General features: G+C 35.5%; 1 protein-coding gene across 1 annotated transcript in view; it reads left to right on the forward strand.

Annotated features, from left to right (window-relative positions):
* Nucleotides 1-33: 33 nt before the first annotated feature.
* The window catches only part of LOC106079232 (WD repeat-containing protein on Y chromosome-like), a 49599-nt gene continuing 26360 nt past the window's right edge, over nt 34-23272 (forward strand). Inside the window, exons 1-12 of the mRNA XM_056021135.1 lie at nt 34-203; nt 1552-1735; nt 4519-4701; nt 5296-5452; nt 8119-8332; nt 9485-9654; nt 15509-15606; nt 15963-16105; nt 18659-18753; nt 22253-22368; nt 22734-22828; nt 22997-23102. Of these exons, the coding sequence (XP_055877110.1) occupies nt 1583-1735; nt 4519-4701; nt 5296-5452; nt 8119-8332; nt 9485-9654; nt 15509-15606; nt 15963-16105; nt 18659-18753; nt 22253-22368; nt 22734-22828; nt 22997-23102 (1530 nt within the window). The 5' untranslated portion in view covers nt 34-203; nt 1552-1582. The remainder of the gene's footprint in view (nt 204-1551; nt 1736-4518; nt 4702-5295; nt 5453-8118; nt 8333-9484; nt 9655-15508; nt 15607-15962; nt 16106-18658; nt 18754-22252; nt 22369-22733; nt 22829-22996; nt 23103-23272) is intronic.

The following is a 23272-nucleotide window of genomic DNA, read 5'->3' on the forward strand; positions in this document are numbered from 1 at the left end:
ACACAAGTGCTGAACATTGAACATTGCTTAGTTTCTGGTTTATAAACTATACAAACACAACGCTGCCCATATCTAGAGTCTAGAATACCTTTAGTTGTCACAAAGTTTCTCTCTCAGTAAACCATGACATATAGAGACAACTAATGAAGTTTTCTTTTCTTCTTCAAGACAAATTTAACGTTGGAGAAAGACCTTAATTTTTGGTAAACACATCTAGATCTTGATTTAGTATAGCTTATAATAGCTATAATACAAATAATAATAAAATAATAATAATAATAAGGCTTGTTTTCGAGTACGAAGATTAATGAGAAATGCGTATTTCCCCTGGCTACGCAGTCCCAGTTGTGACCTACATATTTTGCCAAGTCATGAGCAGACATAATGATATTCCGCCGGTAGTCGATTTAGACTTTCTTTTCGCTGAATCTACGTCTGTCCTCGACCTCAGCAGGGGGTTTTCTTTTGGTCTCAAAAGTGTATTCCGTGGCTTTTGTAAGTGACATTCAGCTGTCACGTTCTGAGGCCGTCTGCAACCAGCAAGTAGGCGCTTAATCTGGTCTTTAAAGCGTTTCCGCGGGGCACTACTATTACGTCGACCACCTTTCAGCTCACAAAAAAAAAAAAAAAAGCAAACGTATGCCACAATAAGTATAGCTCTCCTTCCGAGACATTGCTATTATTGGTATTAATATAAGTATAGCTCTCCTTCCGAGACATTGCTATTATTGGTATTAATATAAGTATAGCTCTCCTTCCGAGACATTGCTATTATTGGTATTAATATAAGTATAGCTCTCCTTCCGAGACATTGCTATTATTGGTATTAATATAAGTATAGCTCTCCTTCCGAGACATTGCTATTATTGGTATTAATATAAGTATAGCTCTCCTTCCGAGACATTGCTATTATTGGTATTAATATAAGTATAGCTCTCCTTCCGAGACATTGCTATTATTGGTATTAATATAAGTATAGCTCTCCTTCCGAGACATTGCTATTATTGGTATTAATATAAGTATAGCTCTCCTTCCGAGACATTGCTATTATTGGCATTATTATCATTATAGCTATACCATAAATTATGATAAATCTTGAATAATTTAGATTTTCTATCTAGAATTATTGTAGGCTAGATCTAAATAGGCCTACTTTAGTTCTCGATCTAAATCAAGAATTCTATATCTAGATTAAGTAATGTCTATCTACTCCATATCTAAATCAAGATATCTTATAATATATATATAGAGAGAGAATCTATGTTATCATTAAGATATTCAACAGTCTGTAGGATTTTCTCTTAAGTCTAAATCTCTGTAGAATGTCCTAATGGTCGAGGTTGCGCCCTATTATGACAACTTTGGGTAAACTAATATATCAATCTATTACTTTATGAGCATACGTTATATTGTATCATATCAGAAGGCAGGTTATATTTTATTCGTTTAAATCCAGACTTATCGCAAAAAGCAATGTATTACTAAAAATGTCTTTCTAGACTTGAGAAGAATTTAAAACATTCGCTAAGTTCCAATGTTTCTATCATACAGTTACAAGTAACATTAAAAAGGTGCAAAGAAAATGGCGGAGATCCTTCAAGCGATGCGAACATTCGCAATGTTGCATGAGTCTGAGACCAACATTGAGGAGGGACAACAGAAAGAATTCCTCCGTGGAACATTCAGCATCATGCAGTTTGATGAAAACAGTAAGGAACAGATAGATGAGCTCAAGGTAAGAAATTCAAAGTTAGGTACAGAAAGATGAGCTCAAGGTAAGAAATTCAAAGTTAGGTACAGATAGATGAGCTCAAGGTAAGAAATTCAAAGTTAGGTACAGAAAGATGAGCTGAAAGTAAGAAATTCAAAGTTAGGTACAGAAAGATGAGCTCAAGGTAAGAAATTCAAAGTTAGGTACAGAAAGATGAGCTGAAAGTAAGAAATTCAAAGTTAGGTACAGAAAGATGAGCTCAAGGTAAGAAATTCAAAGTTAGGTACAGAAAGATGAGCTCAAGGTAAGAAATTCAAAGTTAGGTACAGAAAGATGAGCTGAAAGTAAGAAATTCAAAGTTAGGTACAGATAGATGAGCTCAAGGTAAGAAATTCAAAGTTAGGTACAGAAAGATGAGCTGAAAGTAAGAAATTCAAAGTTAGGTACAGAAAGATGAGCTCAAGGTAAGAAATTCAAAGTTAGGTACAGAAAGATGAGCTGAAAGTAAGAAATTCAAAGTTAGGTACAGAAAGATGAGCTCAAGGTAAGAAATTCAAAGTTAGGTACAGAAAGATGAGCAGAAAGTAAGAAATTCAAAGTTAGGTACAGAAAGATGAGCTCAAGGTAAGAAATTCAAAGTTAGGTACAGAAAGATGAGCTCAAGGTAAGAAATTCAAAGTTAGGTACAGATAGATGAGCTCAAGGTAAGAAATTCAAAGTTAGGTACAGAAAGATGAGCTCAAGGTAAGAAATTCAAAGTTAGGTACAGATAGATGAGCTCAAGGTAAGAAATTCAAAGTTAGGTACAGATAGATGAGCTGAAAGTAAGAAATTCAAAGTTAGGTACAGATAGATGAGCTCAAGGTAAGAAATTCAAAGTTAGGTACAGATAGATGAGCTCAAGGTAAGAAATTCAAAGTTAGGTACAGATAGATGAGCTCAAGGTAAGAAATTCAAAGTTAGGTACAGAAAGATGAGCTCAAGGTAAGAAATTCAAAGTTAGGTACAGAAAGATGAGCTCAATGTAAGAAATTCAAAGTTAGGTACAGAAAGATGAGCTCAAGGTAAGAAATTCAAAGTTAGGTACAGAAAGATGAGCTCAAGGTAAGAAATTCAAAGTTAGGTACAGAAAGATGAGCTCAAGGTAAGAAATTCAAAGTTAGGTACAGAAAGATGAGCTCAAGGTAAGAAATTCAAAGTTAGGTACAGAAAGATGAGCTGAAAGTAAGAAATTCAAAGTTAGGTACAGAAAGATGAGCTCAAGGTAAGAAATTCAAAGTTAGGTACAGAAAGATGAGCTGAAAGTAAGAAATTCAAAGTTAGGTACAGAAAGATGAGCTCAAGGTAAGAAATTCAAAGTTAGGTACAGAAAGATGAGCTCAAGGTAAGAAATTCAAAGTTAGGTACAGAAAGATGAGCTCAAGGTAAGAAATTCAAAGTTAGGTACAGAAAGATGAGCTCAAGGTAAGAAATTCAAAGTTAGGTACAGAAAGATGAGCTCAAGGTAAGAAATTCAAAGTTAGGTACAGAAAGATGAGCTGAAAGTAAGAAATTCAAAGTTAGGAACAAATACATGAACTCAAGGTAGGAAGTTCAAAGCTAAATTTGTTTCTTGGCAATCTTTTGACAATCGTGTGGTATGCGCGCTGGACTGTCGTTCGGTCATCTCGATGTTACCGGGTTCATACTCTCCGCCCCGCAGCCATCATCCGTCATCCTACGGGAGGTTTGAACTAGGAAGTCGATTATCTTGAACTCTGTTGGAGCATCCGAAACATGCAAAACAGTTTTAAAACATTTTATTTGTACAAAATTCAATGTTTAACTTTGGAAACTAGTTCGTTTCACTGTTACACTTCGTATCTTTTAGACTAGTTAGTTTCAGACCTACGATCAGAAATAAAGGTTAGAACTATAAGGTTAGAACTTAGATCTATAAGGTTAGAACTTAGAACTATAAGGTTAGAACTATAAGGTTAGAGCTTACAACTATAAGGTTAGAGCTTACAACTATAAGGTTAGAGCTTACAACTATAAGGTTAGAACTTACAACTATAAGGTTAGAGCTTACAACTATAAGGTTAGAGCTTACAACTATAAGGTTAGAGCTTACAACTATAAGGTTAGAGCTTACAACTATAATGTTAGAACTTACAACTATAAGGTTAGAGCTTACAACTATAAGGTTAGAGCTTACAACTATAAGGTTAGAGCTTACAACTATAAGGTTAGAGCTTACAACAATAATGTTAGAACTTACAACTATAAGGTTAGAGCTTACAACTATAAGGTTAGAGCTTACAACTATAAGGTTAGAGCTTACAACTATAATGTTAGAACTTACAACTATAAGGTTAGAACTATAAGGTTAGAACTAGAACAGCGCTGGACGGAGAGTTCTACCCAACCCTCGATTCTGTCGCTCGCCAACGTACACTTTATGAGTTCTAAGTGCAAGATGTGATTACAATGTGGCCACACACACTAAACTTCATTATCAGAACATTTAGAATGATATATGTGTACCTGAGTGGCTTAATCACGTTATCTGCGTCTTAGAGATGCTTACTATCCGAGAAGTCATTTCGTGTAGATGTGTCGACTCACCCCCATCCCTCCACCCCCCCAACCCAAAAAAAAAAGTACATCCCCCCCCCTTCCACAAAATAAAAAGTACATCTCAAGGAACCTTTCAGTACTCTTTCTTAAGGTTTTGGGCTCGCTCCCCATGGGACTGTGACAGAAGACCCAATACTTTAATAAAAGTTTTAAATCATTAGAATTTATGATTAAATGTTTAATTTCAGGCTAAATTTATGAGGTACAGGAAAGAACTAGGAGGGCTTGACATTGAAGAGTTCAAGGCTGCACTTAGACCGTTGACTTCCAAAGGTATCAGTCTGAATCAGATATTGACGACCTTTCGAAAAATGGATCCATGTGACGAAGAAGCCCTAACATGGAACGACTTCATGAACTTTGCCATAGAGGTCAGTACTTTGATAAGTCCATGAATTTAGAGAAGTATGTAGGTTACTTCACACTGGGCTATATGGCGCTTACCTAATGGAAACGTAAAGGTAGGCCATTCTTTGACACTCAAAATGGTGATCTTTTATCAGAAGATCGTGTCTACTTTGTGTCACCCCTGATGTAGACAGCCAATAGGATTGTTTTACATTTGTGTCTTTGTCATTGTGTACACAGCCAATAGAATTGCTTCACACATGTGACTTCATTCAATGAAATACAAACGTTCTTTTATTACGTTCCTAACCCAAGAGAGTGCCCTTCTGCTATCAAGTTCTAACAAATGTTTAAATAGTTGTCTTCTTAAAATTCCGTATTTGATCTTAAGAAATAAATTATAATACAGAACGTGCGCCGTCACGTGATCTGTAGTCAAATGGAAACAAAAGAAAAGGCAGAGAAGGGAAACTTGTAAGAAAATTCAACGACTGAACTTATTATTATTGTAAACAAGATTTCTTGAGATCAAAGATAGTGTTTTGTTTGAATATTTGGTTGTTATATAACACGTTGAGAGAGTTTGAGTCTAAACAAAACTCCAACGTGATCCCCAGGAGCACAACAAAAGAATGTCGATGCTAGCCACCAAGGACGAGATGCCCTTTGGACCAGATGTCATGCAGATGAAACATAATCATAGGGACCCCATTGTAAGGATCGCATTTATGCCCACAGTTGACCCCATCACAAAACTATTGGACTTCAGTTTCGGTAAGATCATAAAGACAATGTGACCTTTCAGTTCCAATGTAGGCGTTAAGAGGCTGTCCCTCACTTAAATAAGCCATGTCTTGTCGTTGCAACACATTTAGTGCAGCCACCAAGATACGTTCACTGTCGTCACTGTCACTGCAGTCAATTTACTAAGTCAAAAAACGACTTCAGATTGGAACTGAGCTGCCTTATAAGAGATTGGAACTGAGCTGCCTTATAAGAGATTGGAACTGAATATCTATTTCTTGTTTTTTTATCATTATGTCACAGTCACTAATACACACAATTGAAGCAAGCGCGGTGGCTGAGAGGTAAAACGCTTGGTTTCCAATACGAGGTTCTGGGTTCGAATCCTGGTGAAGACTGAGATATTTGATTTCGGGATCTTTGGGTGCCTCTGAGTCCAGCCAGCTCTAATGGGTAACTGACATTAATTGGGGGATATGACACCCTCGTTTAGACGCAGATGATCTTTACATCGACTGACCTCTACATGGCAAGGTCTGAAACTGAAAGCGGGAACTATACTTTTCTTGTATGTATGTAGTGAATGTATGTAGTGAATGTATGTAGTGAATGTATGTAGTGAATGTATGTATTGAATGTATGTATTGAATGTATGTATTGAATGTATGTAGTGAATGTATGTAGTGAATGTATGTATTGAATGTATGTAGTGAATGTATGTAGTGAATGTATGTAGTGAATGTATGTAGTGAATGTATGTATTGAATGTATGTATTGAATGTATGTAGTGAATGTATGTATTGAATGTATGTATTGAATGTATGTATTGAATGTATGTATTGAATGTATGTAGTGAATGTATGTAGTGAATGTATGTATTGAATGTATGTATTGAATGTATGTAGTGAATGTATGTAGTGAATGTATGTAGTGAATGTATGTATTGAATGTATGTATTGAATGTATGTAGTGAATGTATGTAGTGAATGTATGTATCGAATGTATTTATTGAATGTCATACAAATCAAATGTAAACACAATGCATCTTTTCTTTTTATGTAAGCCTGAAAAATGTAGATCATAAAATATATATTAGTTGATTAGTGCATCTCGTAAAAATAAACCAAAATAAACAAACCCCAAATTTACGCGCCAAATTTAATCTTAATATCTAACAGTATACAAACTGTTCTTAAATATGCATACATCACTTCCAATAATGGATAGATAATAATATAGATTATAATAGATACCAAAATGCTATTATTAGCAATAATTATAAAAAGGAGAGAGGACTCATACATGATAATAGTTTCCCCTCTACCGGCCCCCGACGGAAACATGACGTTTTAAAACAGAATAGCTAAATATGGTGACAGCGTCTATGTAATTGCGCATGAATTTAAAATAATTGTTGAAAGAATATGTTTTGGTAAATTTAGAATTTTTAAGTAGAAGATTAACAATTGAGATGAGTTCTGAAACCAAATACTTTTTTCTAGTCGCCTTTTCCCAATGTTTCCTCGATCTGAGAATTATCTATTGTATAAAAAAACTTTGAGACTATAACTCACAATTGTATACTTTAATCCTAAAATACAAAAAAATACATTGGCATTGAATTGGTCTACCTGATTTCTTCTCCGTCTTCCAAAGTTTTGTGTTCTTTAACAAAACAAGATACAAACAAAATTTATAATCTTATATTTGATTTTTTTTTACCTATTATTTTTCGAAAGATTTTTTTTCGGCGGCGCGCGACCCTCAAAGCCATAATCAAAGCCTGTGGAGTATCTTTTCTTTCAAGGAACTCGTCTGTTATATTTGTAGGGTCTATACATTTACATTATAATTTATAAAAGTAAAAACATTCAAAACAGTCGAATATCTAAACAGCGTTTCACCATCGTTCTGTTGGCGTCTTAGTCTGACCAAAACAAGCCTAATACAAGAGGTCTCACTTAACATAAACATAATATTACGATAAATATGCGTAATAAAGATATACTTATCCTAATTGTATCACGATTGTCACTCACACTTCAGTATCGCCCATTGCCCCCAGGTACTTTATTGTACTAAATTTGACATGCCTTTTTAAATAGGATGAATAATGAGCTGTGGATGTCAGGAGAATACTTCAGTGGCGTCACTATGATGGGTGTTAACCGGTGCGGTTTGCTCAGGGTGTCACCCCCGGCCACCCCTTTTTTAAAAATCCTTTTTTTTTCGTTTTTTTTGTTTGTTGTTGCGCTGTACTACATCTAGTTTAGAATGACCTACACTATTTGTTTGTTGTTGCGCTGTACTACATCTAGTTTAGAATGACCTACACTATTTGTTGGTTGTTGCGCTGTACTACATCTAGTTTAGAATGACCTACACTATTTGTTGGTTGTTGCGGTGTACTACATCTAGTTTAGAATGACCTACACTATTTGTTGGTTGTTGCGCTGTACTACATCTAGTTTAGAATGACCTACACTATTTACACAATTATTGCAAAGTTCTGGGTCCGCTAGTGGCTATCTTTCGACCACTCCATGCTGTGTAATTATCAAATCTGCAGGTGTTTTCATTGTGCTTTTTAAAAACTCCATTTATAAGTAGCACGTTTATGAGACTTAGACAATGACCATAGTTGTGACTGTTGCTCTTGTCTGGATATGTTGTCAACTGTCTCCTTCTGTCTGAAGGCAAGTACATGATATTAAGTCGTGAAGGTTTAATGTCTGTGTGGTCCATGAAGATGAAGCCAATCAACTACAACAATCTGGTGCCCAGGAACACAACGGAGAGTGGATGGTACATTGACATGATCTGCATGTACCACAACGGCTTCATCTGTGCGGCCACAACGGCCAGAGATCTTATATTTTATGATTACACCCGGGCAGGCTGGTCCAGGAAGTAAGTAATAGGACGTAATTATATAGGAATTAAGTACCCGGGCAGGCTGGTCCAGAAAGTAAGTACCCGGGCAGGCTGGTCCAGAAAGTAAGTACCCGGGCAGGCTGATCCGGGAAGTAAGTACCCGGGCAGGCTGATCCGGGAAGTAAGTACCCGGACAGGCTGGTCCAGGAAGTAAGTACCCGGGCAGGCTGATCCGGGAAGTAAGTACCCGGACAGGCTAGTCCAGGAAGTAAGTACCCGGACAGGCTGGTCCAGGAATTAAGTACCCGGACAGGCTGGTCCAGGAATTAAGTACCCGGACAGGCTGGTCAGGAAGTAAGTACCCGGGCAGGCTGGTCCAGGAATTAAGTACCCGGACAGGCTGGTCCAGGAATTAAGTACCCGGACAGGCTGGTCCAGGAATTAAGTACCCGGACAGGCTGATCCGGGAAGTAAGTACCCGGACAGGCTGGTCCAGGAAGTAAGAACCCGGACAGGCTGATCCAGGAATTAAGTACCCGGACAGGCTGATCCAGGAAGTAAGTACCCGGACAGGCTGGTCCAGGAATTAAGTACCCGGACAGGCTGATCCAGGAATTAAGTACCCGGACAGGCTGATCCAGGAAGTAAGTACCCGGACAGGCTGGTCCAGGAATTAAGTACCCGGACAGGCTGGTCCAGGAAGTAAGTACCCGGAAAGGCTGGTCCAGGAAGTAAGTACCCGGACAGGCTGGTCCAGGAATTAAGTACCCGGACAGGCTGGTCCGGGAAGTAAGTACCCGGGCAGGCTGGTCCAGGAAGTAAGTACCCGGGCAGACTGGTCCAGGAAGTAAGTATCCGGGCAGGCTGATCCGGGAAGTAAGTAATAGGACGCGAGTTACATATGAATTAAGTTCGACAAAAAGTAAGATAGATTTGATGTCAATGGCACTGGAAAGTTAGACTCTAGTATGTTAGAATGGAAGTAAATTATATTGGAAAGTTAAACTGAACGTAAGTTAAACTGTATGCAAGATACATTAGAATCTAAAGTTTAACTCAAAGTAAGACTAGAGAATTAGATTGAAAGAATTAGATTGAAAGATGTAGGTTAAAGTAATAGAATCCAACTTGGCCCAGACTTGTGCAACGTGTCCATGGACTAACACATTGACCACGTTTGGACTGCAGGTATTGGTTGAAAAAACTGTCTCACTCCCCAACCTGTATGTGCTACTGGGCAGGCATGGCCCAAGAACAAATAGCTGTCCTTCTATGGGGAGACACATCTGGAACAGTTCGAATGATTGAATTTGATCTATCTCAGCGACTACCAATGTTTGGAATACCTGTGAAAGAAGGTGAGATTCTAACGTTTCGTGACAGCTGTTGGACTTATTTCAACTTTAAGGCCTTTTAGTTCATGTTCACGTTATTCAAGTTTGAAAGAGTCGTCACACTTTTTTTTTTCGTCATAGTGTTGTTTTTTTAGCGGCCCCCGAAAGGTGAAAAGTGAAAATCCGACATCATAATATTTTAGTCCATTCAAAGTTCTGATGCAACGTTACTTTGTTCTTTTCTAAAAGCGAAAAAACTAATTTTCTAAATCCCTTCTGGAAGCAGTTGTTTTTTTTTTCATAAAAGTACACACTTTTACAACTATTCACTATTTATAGTGACAAACACGACATGCTCCTTAGTAGGGGATATAACTATATATCATATTTATAACACATTTATGCAAACGGTTTTAGATTTTTATCAAAAAATGTTTTCTATTACATTTGTATTGCTAAGTTAATAAATAAGTTCTGTTATACTAACTACTACATTTAGACATTTTTAAGAGAAAAAATCTATTTAGTATACATATAAGTTGGACATAATTTAAAACAACAATTAATAAGTAGTTTCTCATATTATCGCGTGAACTGTAGCGCTGCCTCAAAACGATAGCACACTGAATCAAAAGAATTTTTTTTTTTTACGGAAATGTTTTTTTCTTAAGAAACAAGAGATTGTCCTCTTACAAAACAATTAGATCAATTATATATTCATTATAAGACATCAGTTAGGCCAGGTTTACATCTAACTTCACATTCACTTTCACCTATCCTTTGGTCTGTGGACCGCTGGGGCACCACACAAGATCCGCCAACCTTCTTTCTCCATTCTTCTCTGTCATTTGTCTTTGATTGAATTTCATTCTGTTCTTTCTGAAAGTATTGAGACCTTCCTTTTTACCTGTATGGTGGTCCACTTCGGGGGCTGATTTTGAGTGTGTGTTCCCACACAAACTGTCTTTGTAACCTTGTTTTCTTTCAAGTAATGAATATATTACATAGGTAGTTATGTATATCAGCAACTTATTTATGTATATCAGTTAGGTAATTAAGTATATCAGCCAGGTAGTTATGTATATCAGCCAGGTAGTTATGTATATCAGCCAGGTAGTTATGTATATCAGCTAGGTAGTTATGTATATCAGCTAGGTAGTTATGTATATCAGCCAGGTAGTTATGTATATCAGCTAGGTAGTTATTATATCAGTTAGGTAGTTATGTATATCAGCAACTTATTTATGTATATCAGTTAGGTAATTAAGTATATCAGCCAGGTAGTTATGTATATCAGCCAGGTAGTTATGTATATCAGCCAGGTAGTTATGTATATCAGCCAGGTAGTTATGTATATCAGCTAGGTAGTTATGTATATCAGCTAGGTAGTTATGTATATCAGCCAGGTAGTTATGTATATCAGCTAGGTAGTTATGTATATCAGCTAGGTGTTTATGTATATCAGCTAGGTAGTTATGTATATCAGCCAGGTAGTTTTGTATATCAGCTAGGTAGTTATGTATATCAGCCAGGTAGTTTTGTATATCAGCTAGGTAGTTTTGTATATCAGCCATGTAGTTATGTATATCAGCCAGGTAGTTATTATATCAGCTAGGTAGTTATGTATATCAGCCAGGTAGTTATGTATATCAGCTAGGTAGTTATTATATCAGTTAGGTAGTTATGTATATCAGCCAGGTAGTTATGTATATCAGCCAGGTAGTTATTATATCAGCTAGGTAGTTATGTATATCAGCCAGGTAGTTATGTATATCAGCTAGGTAGTTATGTATATCAGCTAGGTAGTTATGTATATCAGCTAGGTAGTTATGTATATCAGCCAGGTAGTTATGTATATCAGCTAGGTAGATATGTATATCAGCTAGGTAGTTATGTATATCAGCTAGGTAGTTATGTATATCAGCCAGGTAGTTATGTATACCAGGTAGTTATGTATATCAGCCAGGTAGTTATGTATATCAGCCAGGTAATTATGTATACCAGGTAGTTATGTATACCAGGTAGTTATGTATATCAGCCAGGTAATTATGTATATCAGCCAGGTAGTTATGTATACCAGGTAGTTATGTATATCAGCTAGGTAGTTATGTATACCAGGTAGTTATGTATATCAGCTAGGTAGTTATGTATATCAGCCAGGTAGTTATGTATACCAGGTAGTTATGTATATCAGCCAGGTAATTATGTATACCAGGTAGTTATGTATACCAGGTAGTTATGTATATCAGCTAGGTAGTTATGTATATCAGCCAGGTAGTTATGTATACCAGGTAGTTATGTATACCAGGTAGTTATGTATATCAGCTAGGTAGTTATGTATATCAGCCAGGTAGTTATGTATACCAGGTAGTTATGTATACCAGGTAGTTATGTATATCAGCCAGGTAGTTATGTATTCCAGGTAGTTATGTATACCAGGTAGTTATGTATACCAGGTAGTTATTTATATCAGCCAGGTAGTTATGTATACCAGGTAGTTATGTATACCAGGTAGTTATGTATATCAGCTAGGTAGTTATGTATATCAGCCAGGTAGTTAGGTATACCAGGTAATTATGTATATCAGCCAGGTAGTTATGTACACCAGGTAGTTATGTATATCAGCTAGGTAGTTATGTATATCAGCCAGGTAGTTATGTATACCAGGTAGTTATGTATATCAGCCAGGTAATTATGTATACCAGGTAGTTATGTATACCAGGTAGTTATGTATATCAGCCAGGTAGTTATGTATATCAGCCAGGTAGTTATGTATACCAGGTAGTTATGTATATCAGCCAGGTAATTATGTATATCAGCCAGGTAGTTATGTACACCAGGTAGTTATGTATATCAGCCAGGTAGTTATGTATATCAGCCAGGTAGTTATGTATATCAGCTAGGTAGTTATGTATATCAGCCAGGTAGTTATGTATATAAGCTAGGTAGTTATGTATATCAGCCAGGTAGTTATGTATACCAGGTAGTTATGTATATTAGCTAGGTAGTTATGTATATCAGCCAGGTAGTTATGTATATCAGCTAGGTAGTTATGTATATCAGCCAGGTAGTTATGTATATCAGCTAGGTAGTTATGTATATCAGCTAGGTAGTTATGTATATCAGCTAGGTAGTTATGTATATCAGCCAGGTAGTTATGTATATTAGCCAGGTAGTTATGTATATCACTTAGTTATGTACATCAGGTAGTTTTGTATATCAGGTAGTATCATGCTGAAATTCTTTCGATAATGTCATTCTCATGTTTATAAAATAAAATATCGAGAACTATTTTCTTATCATTAAAATTAATAGAAGGCCTAACAGCAGACAATGTGCATGTACACATCCGCAAATAGAATATTAGCCATTGTTTGTTATTACAATAAGTCACATTTTCCAATCGTCCATAGATCTGAATCAAATTAACACACACTGTGACATTTTTCATGTGTCTGTGTAAACTTCAGGGATATTTTAATGTCATGAAGAAAAACATTAAAAGTGACCTAGCATTCCTAGGAACCAAGAATTTGATTATATGTGGTTTATAAGATCACCAAACACAGACACATTCTTGTATAAAAGCAGTAGCAAATACAAAACCCAAAAGAAAAATCTTACTCTGGAATAAATGTAACCTAACACAACTACACCAAGCTGCATTAAACTTTCATCAAACATTCTTATTAGAAAAAGACATTAACCAACCAGTCGATGACCTCTGGAATTTCATTAAAAAACATCTTAAAAGCATTATAGAAAATCATATACCAACTAAATACATGCGAAACAAAATAAATAAATGCTGGTTTAATAATAGACTAAAGAAGCTTTGTAAACAGAAGGAAACATATATAGAAAATTTAAAGAAACTAAGGCAGAAAGAGTTTACAAAAAGTATATAAAAATTAAACACTTAACCCAAAAATACATAAACAATGTAATATCTAAAGATAACAACAAAAACCTATGGTCATACATTAAGTCTAAGAAAATGGAAACAACAGGCATAGCTCCATTAAAAGATAAACATAACATAATACATAATGATAATAAAACTAAAGCAAACATCCTAAACAAATACTTTGCATCAGCATTCTCAGCCCCAGGAGACAAAGACATATTACTGAATTTGAACCAAGTAGACAACATAGAAGATATAGTAGTACAAGAAAATGGAATCCAAAAACTATTAGCCAACACCAAACCAAATAAAGCGTCTGGACCTGATGGTATACCAGCTAGATTAAAAGAACTAAGCAATGAGCTGGCCCCAGTGTTCAAAATACTCTTTCAGGCTTCGCTTAACCACGGCAGAGTACCAAAGGACTGGAAAGAAGCTAATGTCACCCCCCTATTTTAAAAAGAAGAAAAATCTGACCCAGGAAACTACAGACCAGTATCACATGTAAAATCCTAGAACACATAATATGTAGCAACATCATAAACCACTTAGACAAACATAATGTCCTCACACCATACCAACATGGCTTTAGAAAATATAGATCATGTGAAACACAACTAATAGGACTAATTGATGATTTTTCAAAAGGTTTAGATAATTGCGAACAAATAGATGCTTACTAAATTTTTCTAAGGCTTTTGACAAAGTTCACCACCATAGTTTGCTTAAAAAATTAAAATATTTCGGCATTAATGGTCCACTGCATCAGTGGATTAAAGATTTTCTGATAGGGAGAGAACAAACTGTAATAATAAATGACTCTAAATCAACACCGATAACAGTAAACTCAGGTGTACCTCAAGGAAAAGTCTTGGGTCCACTACTATTTTTAATTTACATAAATGACTTACCAAATTTTATTACTTCAGGAACAAAAGTCAGATTATTTGCAGACGATTGCATAATATATAGAACAATAAAAACAACACAAGACACAGATATTTTACAAAGAGAATTAGATGAATTACAGAAATGGGAATCAAATTGGAGCATGTCTTTCCACCCAGAAAAATGTCAGTTGTTAAGAGTAACAAAAAAACTAAAACAAATTAATTCCACATATCTTATTCATGGCAAACCAGTAACACAGACTAAAAACGCAAAATACCTAGGTGTTATAATAAATGAAAGACTGTCATGGAATCCACATATTGATGAAACTATAAAAAAATCAAACAAAGCATTAGGATTTATTAAAAGAAATTTCTATAAATCAAATAAGAACATAAAACTAAAATGTTATTTAACCTTGGTTAGGCCAATAATAGAATATGCATCCTCCGTTTGGGACCCCTCAACTCAAGAAAACATTAAGAAACTGGAACAGACACAAAATAGAGCAGTGAGATGAATAACAAACGAATATTCACATTTGACTAGAGTAACACCTATAGTAAAATCACTAAATTTAGAAAGCCTTCAGGACAGAAGACTCAAAAGTAAAGTAGCAATTATACATAAAACATTGAACCATAATCTTCAAATACAAAAACAGAATTTAATAAAATACTCTGAAAGACACAAAGATAAAGGTACATTCCTCGTCCCATATGCTAGGACAAATTTGTACAAATACTCCCTCTTCCCTAGTGCTATTAGAGCATGGAATTGGTTGCCTGAGCTAGCCAGGAAAACCAGTGACTTGGCAGAGTTTAAGTCATTGGTTAATATGCATGACTAAATGCATGACGTGTAGGACGTAATCATCTTCTTTTTTGAAGTAACGTCTGTATTATATAAAATAAGATAAGATAAGATGTTTTAGGTAGGTACCTGACTTGAGGTTTTCTGTTCTTTGAATTTAGGTAGGTACATGACTTGAGGTTTTCTGTGCTTTGAATTGAGATAGGTAATTTGGTCTGCCACAGAACATTTCCGAACCAAACGACCTTACTTGTATGTTTCTTCCAGGTTGTTCCGAACTGAACTACCCTGACCTACAGAAAGGTGTTTATGAAGGCGTCACGTTTCGTATGTTTCCACATATACACAAAGATTGGGTCAAAGAGGTTTCGACATTTTGTTGCTTTAGAAATGATTTTAAGAATTGATTTTCTTTAAAACTGATGTTTATTAGAACTAACTATGTGAATTAGAACTGATATTATTTGAAACAGTTTTGAACTGAATGGAAGTCACAAACTTTTTACATTGACCCATGAGATACTGAAATGATAACTGGCTGCATGTATGTTTTGTTAATGTAAGAGCGAAAGATGGGGAAAATAAAATAAAATAGAGTCTTAGAAGAATAAAACGTCAAAAAGAGTCAAACCAAATAGTACCTCCTAGAAATGTACTTGAATGCCTACTGACTAGCCCCAGTCACTGCTTGGATTGCTGTCTTGTTACTGTCTGTGACCAGGTGAAGTACATCCCTCAAGCGAGCTCCTTTGTTTCCTGTTGTAAAGAAGATAACACAGCGCTCTATATGAGTCACGTGGAGCCATCCAAGAAGAAACCATGTTACTTTCACGTCTTGCGAGGTTTCCTGTGTTTGGACTTTAGGTCTGTACTTTTGTATGTCACACAACATTTCAGACAGAATGTTGTATCACTCTGTTACACTCTGTACTTTTGTATGTCACACAACATTTCAGACAGAATGTTGTATCACTCTGTTACACTCTGTACTTTTGTATGTCACACAACATTTCAGACAGAATGTTGTATCACTCTGTTACACTCTGTACTTTTGTCTGTCACACAACATTCCAGACAGAATGTTGTATCACTCTGTTACACTCTGTACTTAACTTTGTTTTGAATTGACATCGTTTTAAAATGTAGTTCACTTGCTATTTTCAGCTCGACTGTATTTTGAAAAAAATATATTTTTTTTTTGTAATGAAGAATACTAATTCTCTTAGAAAAGGGATACAAATTAACATACATTTTGGTATAACTATAAATGTGTTACCTCCCTTACTTACTTATCCTAGCGAATAATAATCATGAATAAATAAATATATAAAGTTCAATAATAATAATAATAATAATAATATAAACTAGAACTGTAACAACCCAAATCGGAACCATAAGTAAATCTTTATATATTTCTCTCGATCATTCATTACAAAGTATAGGCCTACTGTTGTGATTTATTGGTGCCCTCAGACACATGCACCTTCCTGGAGTCTGAGTAGCCAAATTTTAGTCAATTTCTGGACCCTTAAATCAGTTGACCTCTTCTAAGTAGCAACCCCACAGACTTGTAAGACACTAAATTACAGTTGTAATTTGTAAGGATAAGTTATTATTGTAATAGGCTAGCCTAGGCTAGATCGCATCACAAATGAGAGATTAGAAACATGATTAACACAGCAATTGGACCCCACGATGACCTGTCAAAAAAAGCAAACTTTAGTTTTACGCTGTTGACAAGCTTTAGTAATTATATATTTCGTTTCAGTAACAGATGTAATCAATGTTATCCTATATAAATGCATTCGACTGTTTACAATATCATTGTCAACTAATTACTAATAAAAATAAAGTGACGAATTATTTGTAGTGTAAGATATTGTTACGATCTCTCCTACTATCCAGGCTCTCTTCTAACTGCAGCACACAACACAACGAACTTAAAGAACCTCACAACTCAGGGCTCCCAAGTATCAGTCAGTTTAATTGCAAATACATTACAAACACTGTAGGCCTACAGTTAACAACAACATTAATACTGTCTTTACAAAAAAACTTGTCTTGCTCCGCCTGACTTCACACACCGTGCTGGTTCTCGCCTCGTACTGGTCACATTGCGAGGTCACGTGAAGTGATTCTGACACACTCGCTCTTATTTAGTGTCTCTACTGGCCTCGAACCTTCTTGACCACTCCAGTTGATCAATTTCGCCCGTGACTTGCGTGCGTAATATTTACTACACTGGTCCTTGCCGTACTGGCGTGTACTGTCACTGGTCACAGTTGACCGCTCGTCCTGCGCTGGACTGGGGCGATTTGGGTAGGCTAAAAACACACAGCACTACCCCCATCTGTGTCACCACCAGGTTTACAACAATATCATTGCTTTGTTGTCAGAGATAGAAATGCACTGTTGTCTGAAATAGTAAAGCACTGTATCAATGCACGGATGTCTGAAATATCAATGCACTGTTGTCTGAAATAGTAAAGCACTGTATCAATGCACTGTTGTCTGAAATATCAATGCACTGTTGCCTGAAATATCAATGCACTGTTGTCTGAAATATCAATGCACTGTTGTCTGAAATAGTAAAGCACTGTATCAATGCACTGTTGCCTGAAATATCAATGCACTGTTGTCTGAAATATCAATGCACTGTTGTCTGAAATAGTAAAGCACTGTATCAATGCACTGTTGTCTGAAATATCAATGCACTGTTGTCTGAAATATCAATGCACTGTTGTCTGAAATAGTAAAGCACTGTATCAATGCACTGTTGCCTGAAATATCAATGCACTGTTGTCTGAAATATCAATGCACTGTTGTCTGAAATAGTAAAGCACTATATCAATGCACTGTTGTCTGAAATATCAATGCACTGTTGTCTGAAATAGTAAAGCACTGTTTGTCTAAAATATCAATGCACTGTTGTCTGAAATAGTAAAGCACTGTTTGTCTAAAATATCAATGCACTGTTGCCTGAAATATCAATGCACTGTTGCCTGAAATATCAATGCACTGTTTGTCTAAAATATCAATGCACTGTTGTCTGAAATATCAATGCACTGTTGTCTGAAATAGTAAAGCACTGTATCAATGCACTGTTGCCTGAAATATCAATGCACTGTTTGTCTAAAATATCAATGCACTGTTGTCTGAAATATCAATGCACTGTTGTCTGAAATAGTAAAGCACTATATCAATGCACTGTTGTCTGAAATATCAATGCACTGTTGTCTGAAATAGTAAAGCACTGTATCAATGCACTGTTGTCTGAAATATCAATGCACTGTTGTCTGAAATATCAATGCACTGTTGTCTGAAATATCAATGCACTGTTGTCTGAAATATCAATGCACTGTTGCCTGAAATATCAATGCACTGTGTATCCTAACTGTGTTTTTTCTCTTCACCAAGCTACGAACTCAATATTTTGGCTGCTGCGGGAATTGATTGTAACATCTGGTTGTACAATCCTTACATGCCCCAAAAAGTGGTGGCCATGATGGAAGGTCAGAGAAAAACTTCAGTTCTTAAATTGAGTTAACTTTTTGAAAATTGTTTTATTTGTTTTGATGCTTTTGAATGGCAAGCATATTGTTTCTTTCCAATGCAAAGCTGATGTTCCAATTTAAATTTAAAAAAAATTGTTTATTTTCAGTGCTCTATAAGTACACATTATTTGCTTTTAAATAGGTCAACAACTTTTGCAATTCATAGAGAAGATAGAGCCAGTGGCGTCACTAGGCAGGCGCGGGGGTGCTGTCCGTACCGGGGTGGAAACGAATTTTCTTCGAAAAAGCACACAACTTAGACAAAAAAAAAAAAATAAGTGATTAGCTAGATACCCAAACACACCTTGATATATATATTATTCAATTAACTTTATTTTTTGGTAGGCCTACAAAGGTCCAAAAAGCTAAGTTATGAAAATGGGGACGCAAAGGTGGTCTTTCTTTTAATGGCAAAAAGTCGTCTGTTTTGCATTGTAATTCTTTCCAATTGCACTATTAATCAAATAAAAACGGCATTATTGCCAAAATTAAAGAAAGTAAATTTGTATAACTAGTACCTTTCACCATTAGCTACAGGATCGATTCAAGTGTTGTTGTTTTTTAAATAAGACTTTTCAGTGCGCGTCTTTAACAACGCGATTCTAATGTCTTGTACTTTCTGATGGCAGAACTGAGACATTTCTCTCGACTGATGTACAATCGTACTATTGACGTAGGACACGTTAACAGAACAAACTTGCTCCTGCTACGAGTCATTTCACTTAACAAGAATATGATGAAATGACGATTAAACCCATTAAAAACTTGCATGTTTTACTGCAGTGTTTCTCAAACTGTGTGTGTGAGGGGGGGGGATGACAAGTTTGGATGGGGAGAAGCCTTTCAAATTATTTTTCAAGGGTAAATAAAAAAGTTGTTTTTTGTTGTAGTTATTAATCAACGTCTTAAAATTATTAATCAACGTCTTAAAATTATTAATCAACGTCTTAAAATTAATCCGCTTAAATTCTCACAACTGTAGAATGTCGTTATTTTGACGACTTTTAAGTGACAAAATCTAAATGCTTCGCAGCGTAAGTTCTTACTGAACAAGAAAATAATCTTAAGACAATTACTACAGACATATGTAGCTCGAATATCCCTCGCATAACAGTATTAACAGTATTGACCAATGTTGACTTCTTTATTAGACTTAGCTTGGCTTGCGACTTTTACTTTTTTGAATGAATGAATAGCAAGAAAACATTTCAATATCGGAACGTCCTTGCATGGGCTTTGTATACTACGAAAACAAAGTGCTGTAGACGCAAGAAACAAAATATTATGAAGCTCAGAACGCAGTAAAACGTCTGGCAAAGCTTACGGCGCTTCCCCTAGATCTTTTCACTTAATTTAAAGGAGGGGGGGGGGGAGGAGCCGATTCCTCTCTTACGCTATTTTCAGCAAGAACTTTTTTGAAACTACTTAAAGACTTAAAATTATCTACAAAACCATATTTACAAAATCAAAGGCAAAACGGGCTAGCTTTTAACGAACATTCATTTTGAACATTTCGATTCTAAACATAATATGAATATTTATACAAAATAAAAATGTTGTCATAATTATATGTCTTTAAGTGTCTATTCTTTTTTCATTACATTCTTAAAAGCCTTCTGAAATTCATTGTGTGAGCCATCAGCGGTTCCCCCTTTTAAGTACCTAGCTTACTAAGAGGGTGCGATAAAAAACCCAAAGGTACAAGTTTGAGAAACACTCCCTCCAATGATTATCACACTTTAGATTCAATCCGTCCACTTCTTCTTATACTTTTTTTTAAACCTGCGATTTCTTAGTAGGAGAAATGATGCAATCTAAACCTAAAGGAAATGAGTTTCTGAAGTTCAGAAACACTGAAAAAAGCTTGACCAATAAATGGATAAAGGGGGGGGGGCGAAAATTTTTGGTCTAAATTCTATTTGAGATTCATAATGTTAGCCCAATGTTCAACAGTTCCCGTAATGTATGAAGTCTTAAAAGACTAAGTTGATGTTAAGTCTGTTTCTGATTTAATAAACGGACATTTTAATATATGTAATAACCATGGATAAAATGTCATAATCAATCACATTTAAAATAGAATAGAGACTGATTTTACATTCTCGTAACACTTTTGGGAAATGTTTGGAGACTTTGTTGGGAGGGGGTGACACCCTGAGCTTACCGCACCGGGTGACACCGACCTTAGTGACTCCACTGGATAGAGCTACCTGTTAAATAAAATGACGACATAAACAAAGATGTAAAATAAAAACCTAAGTTTAAAAATAAACAAAAACAAGAAAAACAACAAAAAAAGGGATTAATTTTTAAGACAATACCTCCGCTATATAACTTAATACATAATAAAATATTTAAAATTATTAATTAAAAAATAGACTTCTAATTTCGAACTCTTTTAAGTTCCCTTGTAGACCTAGATCTACTTTTAGATCTAGAATCTCGATGTAATCTATATTAGATGTACATAAAAATATTAGTAAAGTATTAATATTGTTTCCATAAAAATGAAGTAACTTTAAATTTACTCAATTAACATTATGGTTGATTACGCCATGTTTTGAATAATTCCAATGATAGGCTTTTAAATCTAGACTTAGAAGAGGATATGCTAAATTTTCCTGAACATTAATTTTCTATATAATTGAATCAATAATGCCTTACATTGGGAAATGCCCGAACACGATAGTCCATTCAGAACCGATCTTGGATCTAGACCTAGGTATAGGCTTTAACCAAATTTAATTTTTTTTTTTTGCTTTGAAAAATTATAACGGTCCAACTCGAGTTTTTCCCATGTGTCTGCCGAGCTAGTAATCCTCTTCTCAACGATATACATCAACTGTTCAATTTATAAGAAAATGTTTAGAGGCGTTTTTGTGATCCGCTGTCCAGGTTCCTGGATTCAGTTTCTATGACGTTCTGACGTTGAATAGAGAATGTGATCAAATACAAAACTTTCACGATTTTTGATTCAGATGACGACAAAAAAAAAAAAAAGGAATAAAAAAATTCACTGCGCAAAAATTAACAAATATATACAGAAGTACATGGGTTAATCATGGCCATCCCCCGTCGTCCTGCGGGAGATTTGGACTAGGAAGTAAACTATCTTCAACTCTGAAGGAACATCCGAAACATGTAAAACATTTTACAAAACAAACAAACATTTTACAATCATCATTTGTATTGAGAAGTAAAGAGGTTAATGATTTGTATAGAGAAATACAAGGGATAATATTTGTATAGAGAAAAATAATAATGTAATACATTTATCAAACTACGCTAAACAAAATGTCTAGAGAACTAGACTAAACATAGATCCAACGTGAAATCACTCTGTGACGGCTCATTATTACCATACATAACAATGAAAACAAATACCCTGTAACGTAACTCAACCAGTTTGTTATTGAGGATTGATTCAACTGTATCCTGTGTAATGATTGATCTACAGGGCATATCAGACCGGTGTCACATATCAAAATTAATGAAATAGAAAATTATTGTATTAGCATTGATCTGTCAAGGTCAATCATGATTTTTAACCTGTCCTCACAGGCCTGTATCATGGTGAGTACTTCATAAAGGTGAACATTTACATAAACATTAATTAGAATGAGTATTTTAGTTTGTGTTTTAATGATTAGTTGTTGGATCACCATTGAAGTATATCGTTAACAGTGATTTTGTTTTGTGACAATATTTGATAACTCGATTATTAGTCTTAGGGTTAGCGTGAATCAGGTCAAATTAGTACAATACGATCAATAACTGTTATACCAATTGTTTTAAGATTAGTATTTGTTGGTAGAAGCTCTAAGAGCATGTGTAACCATGTTTTATATATCCGTGTTCCAAGAGCAACTGAAGTATATTTTAGGTTTATCTATTGTCAAGACAAACTGTTTGACTCCTCTCAATTGTCTTGTATCTAGCGTGTGCCAGGACAGGCTGTTCGAATGGGCAATCATTTCATCTACTCAGTGTATCTCAACAGCCATAGAAAAATGTGCCTGCTAGGATCTTATGGGTAGGTAACTGTGAGCCAAACATGGTACAAATACAAAACAACCTAGATCTATGTATTTTATCGTAGAAAGTAAAAGACTGTTGATTTCATTTTGAAACTAAAGAATTGCCTTGATGTTTACTTGGCTGTAGGAAATGTTTGACTCAAGGTCTTCTTTCTGTTGAACAGACTTTGTATATTAAAACGCCACACGTTGGAAGGACTGAGTGTTGACGTCAGGTCACATGACCATAAGTTAGTTGGTGCACTGTACTGTCCAGTTTTTGAACAAGTGGTAGGCATTCATGGGTAACGGACGTGTGACGTCATAGCTTGTGACGTCACACCTTGCCTTGCTTGACTTTAAGTTAGCATTTTCATCTGATGATTAATATATCAATTTGTGCTAGTTTACATAATGGCATATTAAAAGACTTAGATACAATGGCGCTGACCCATGCCTAG

This window comes from Biomphalaria glabrata, chromosome 2, assembly GCF_947242115.1.
Source record: "Biomphalaria glabrata chromosome 2, xgBioGlab47.1, whole genome shotgun sequence".
Taxonomy (NCBI): domain Eukaryota; kingdom Metazoa; phylum Mollusca; class Gastropoda; family Planorbidae; genus Biomphalaria; species Biomphalaria glabrata.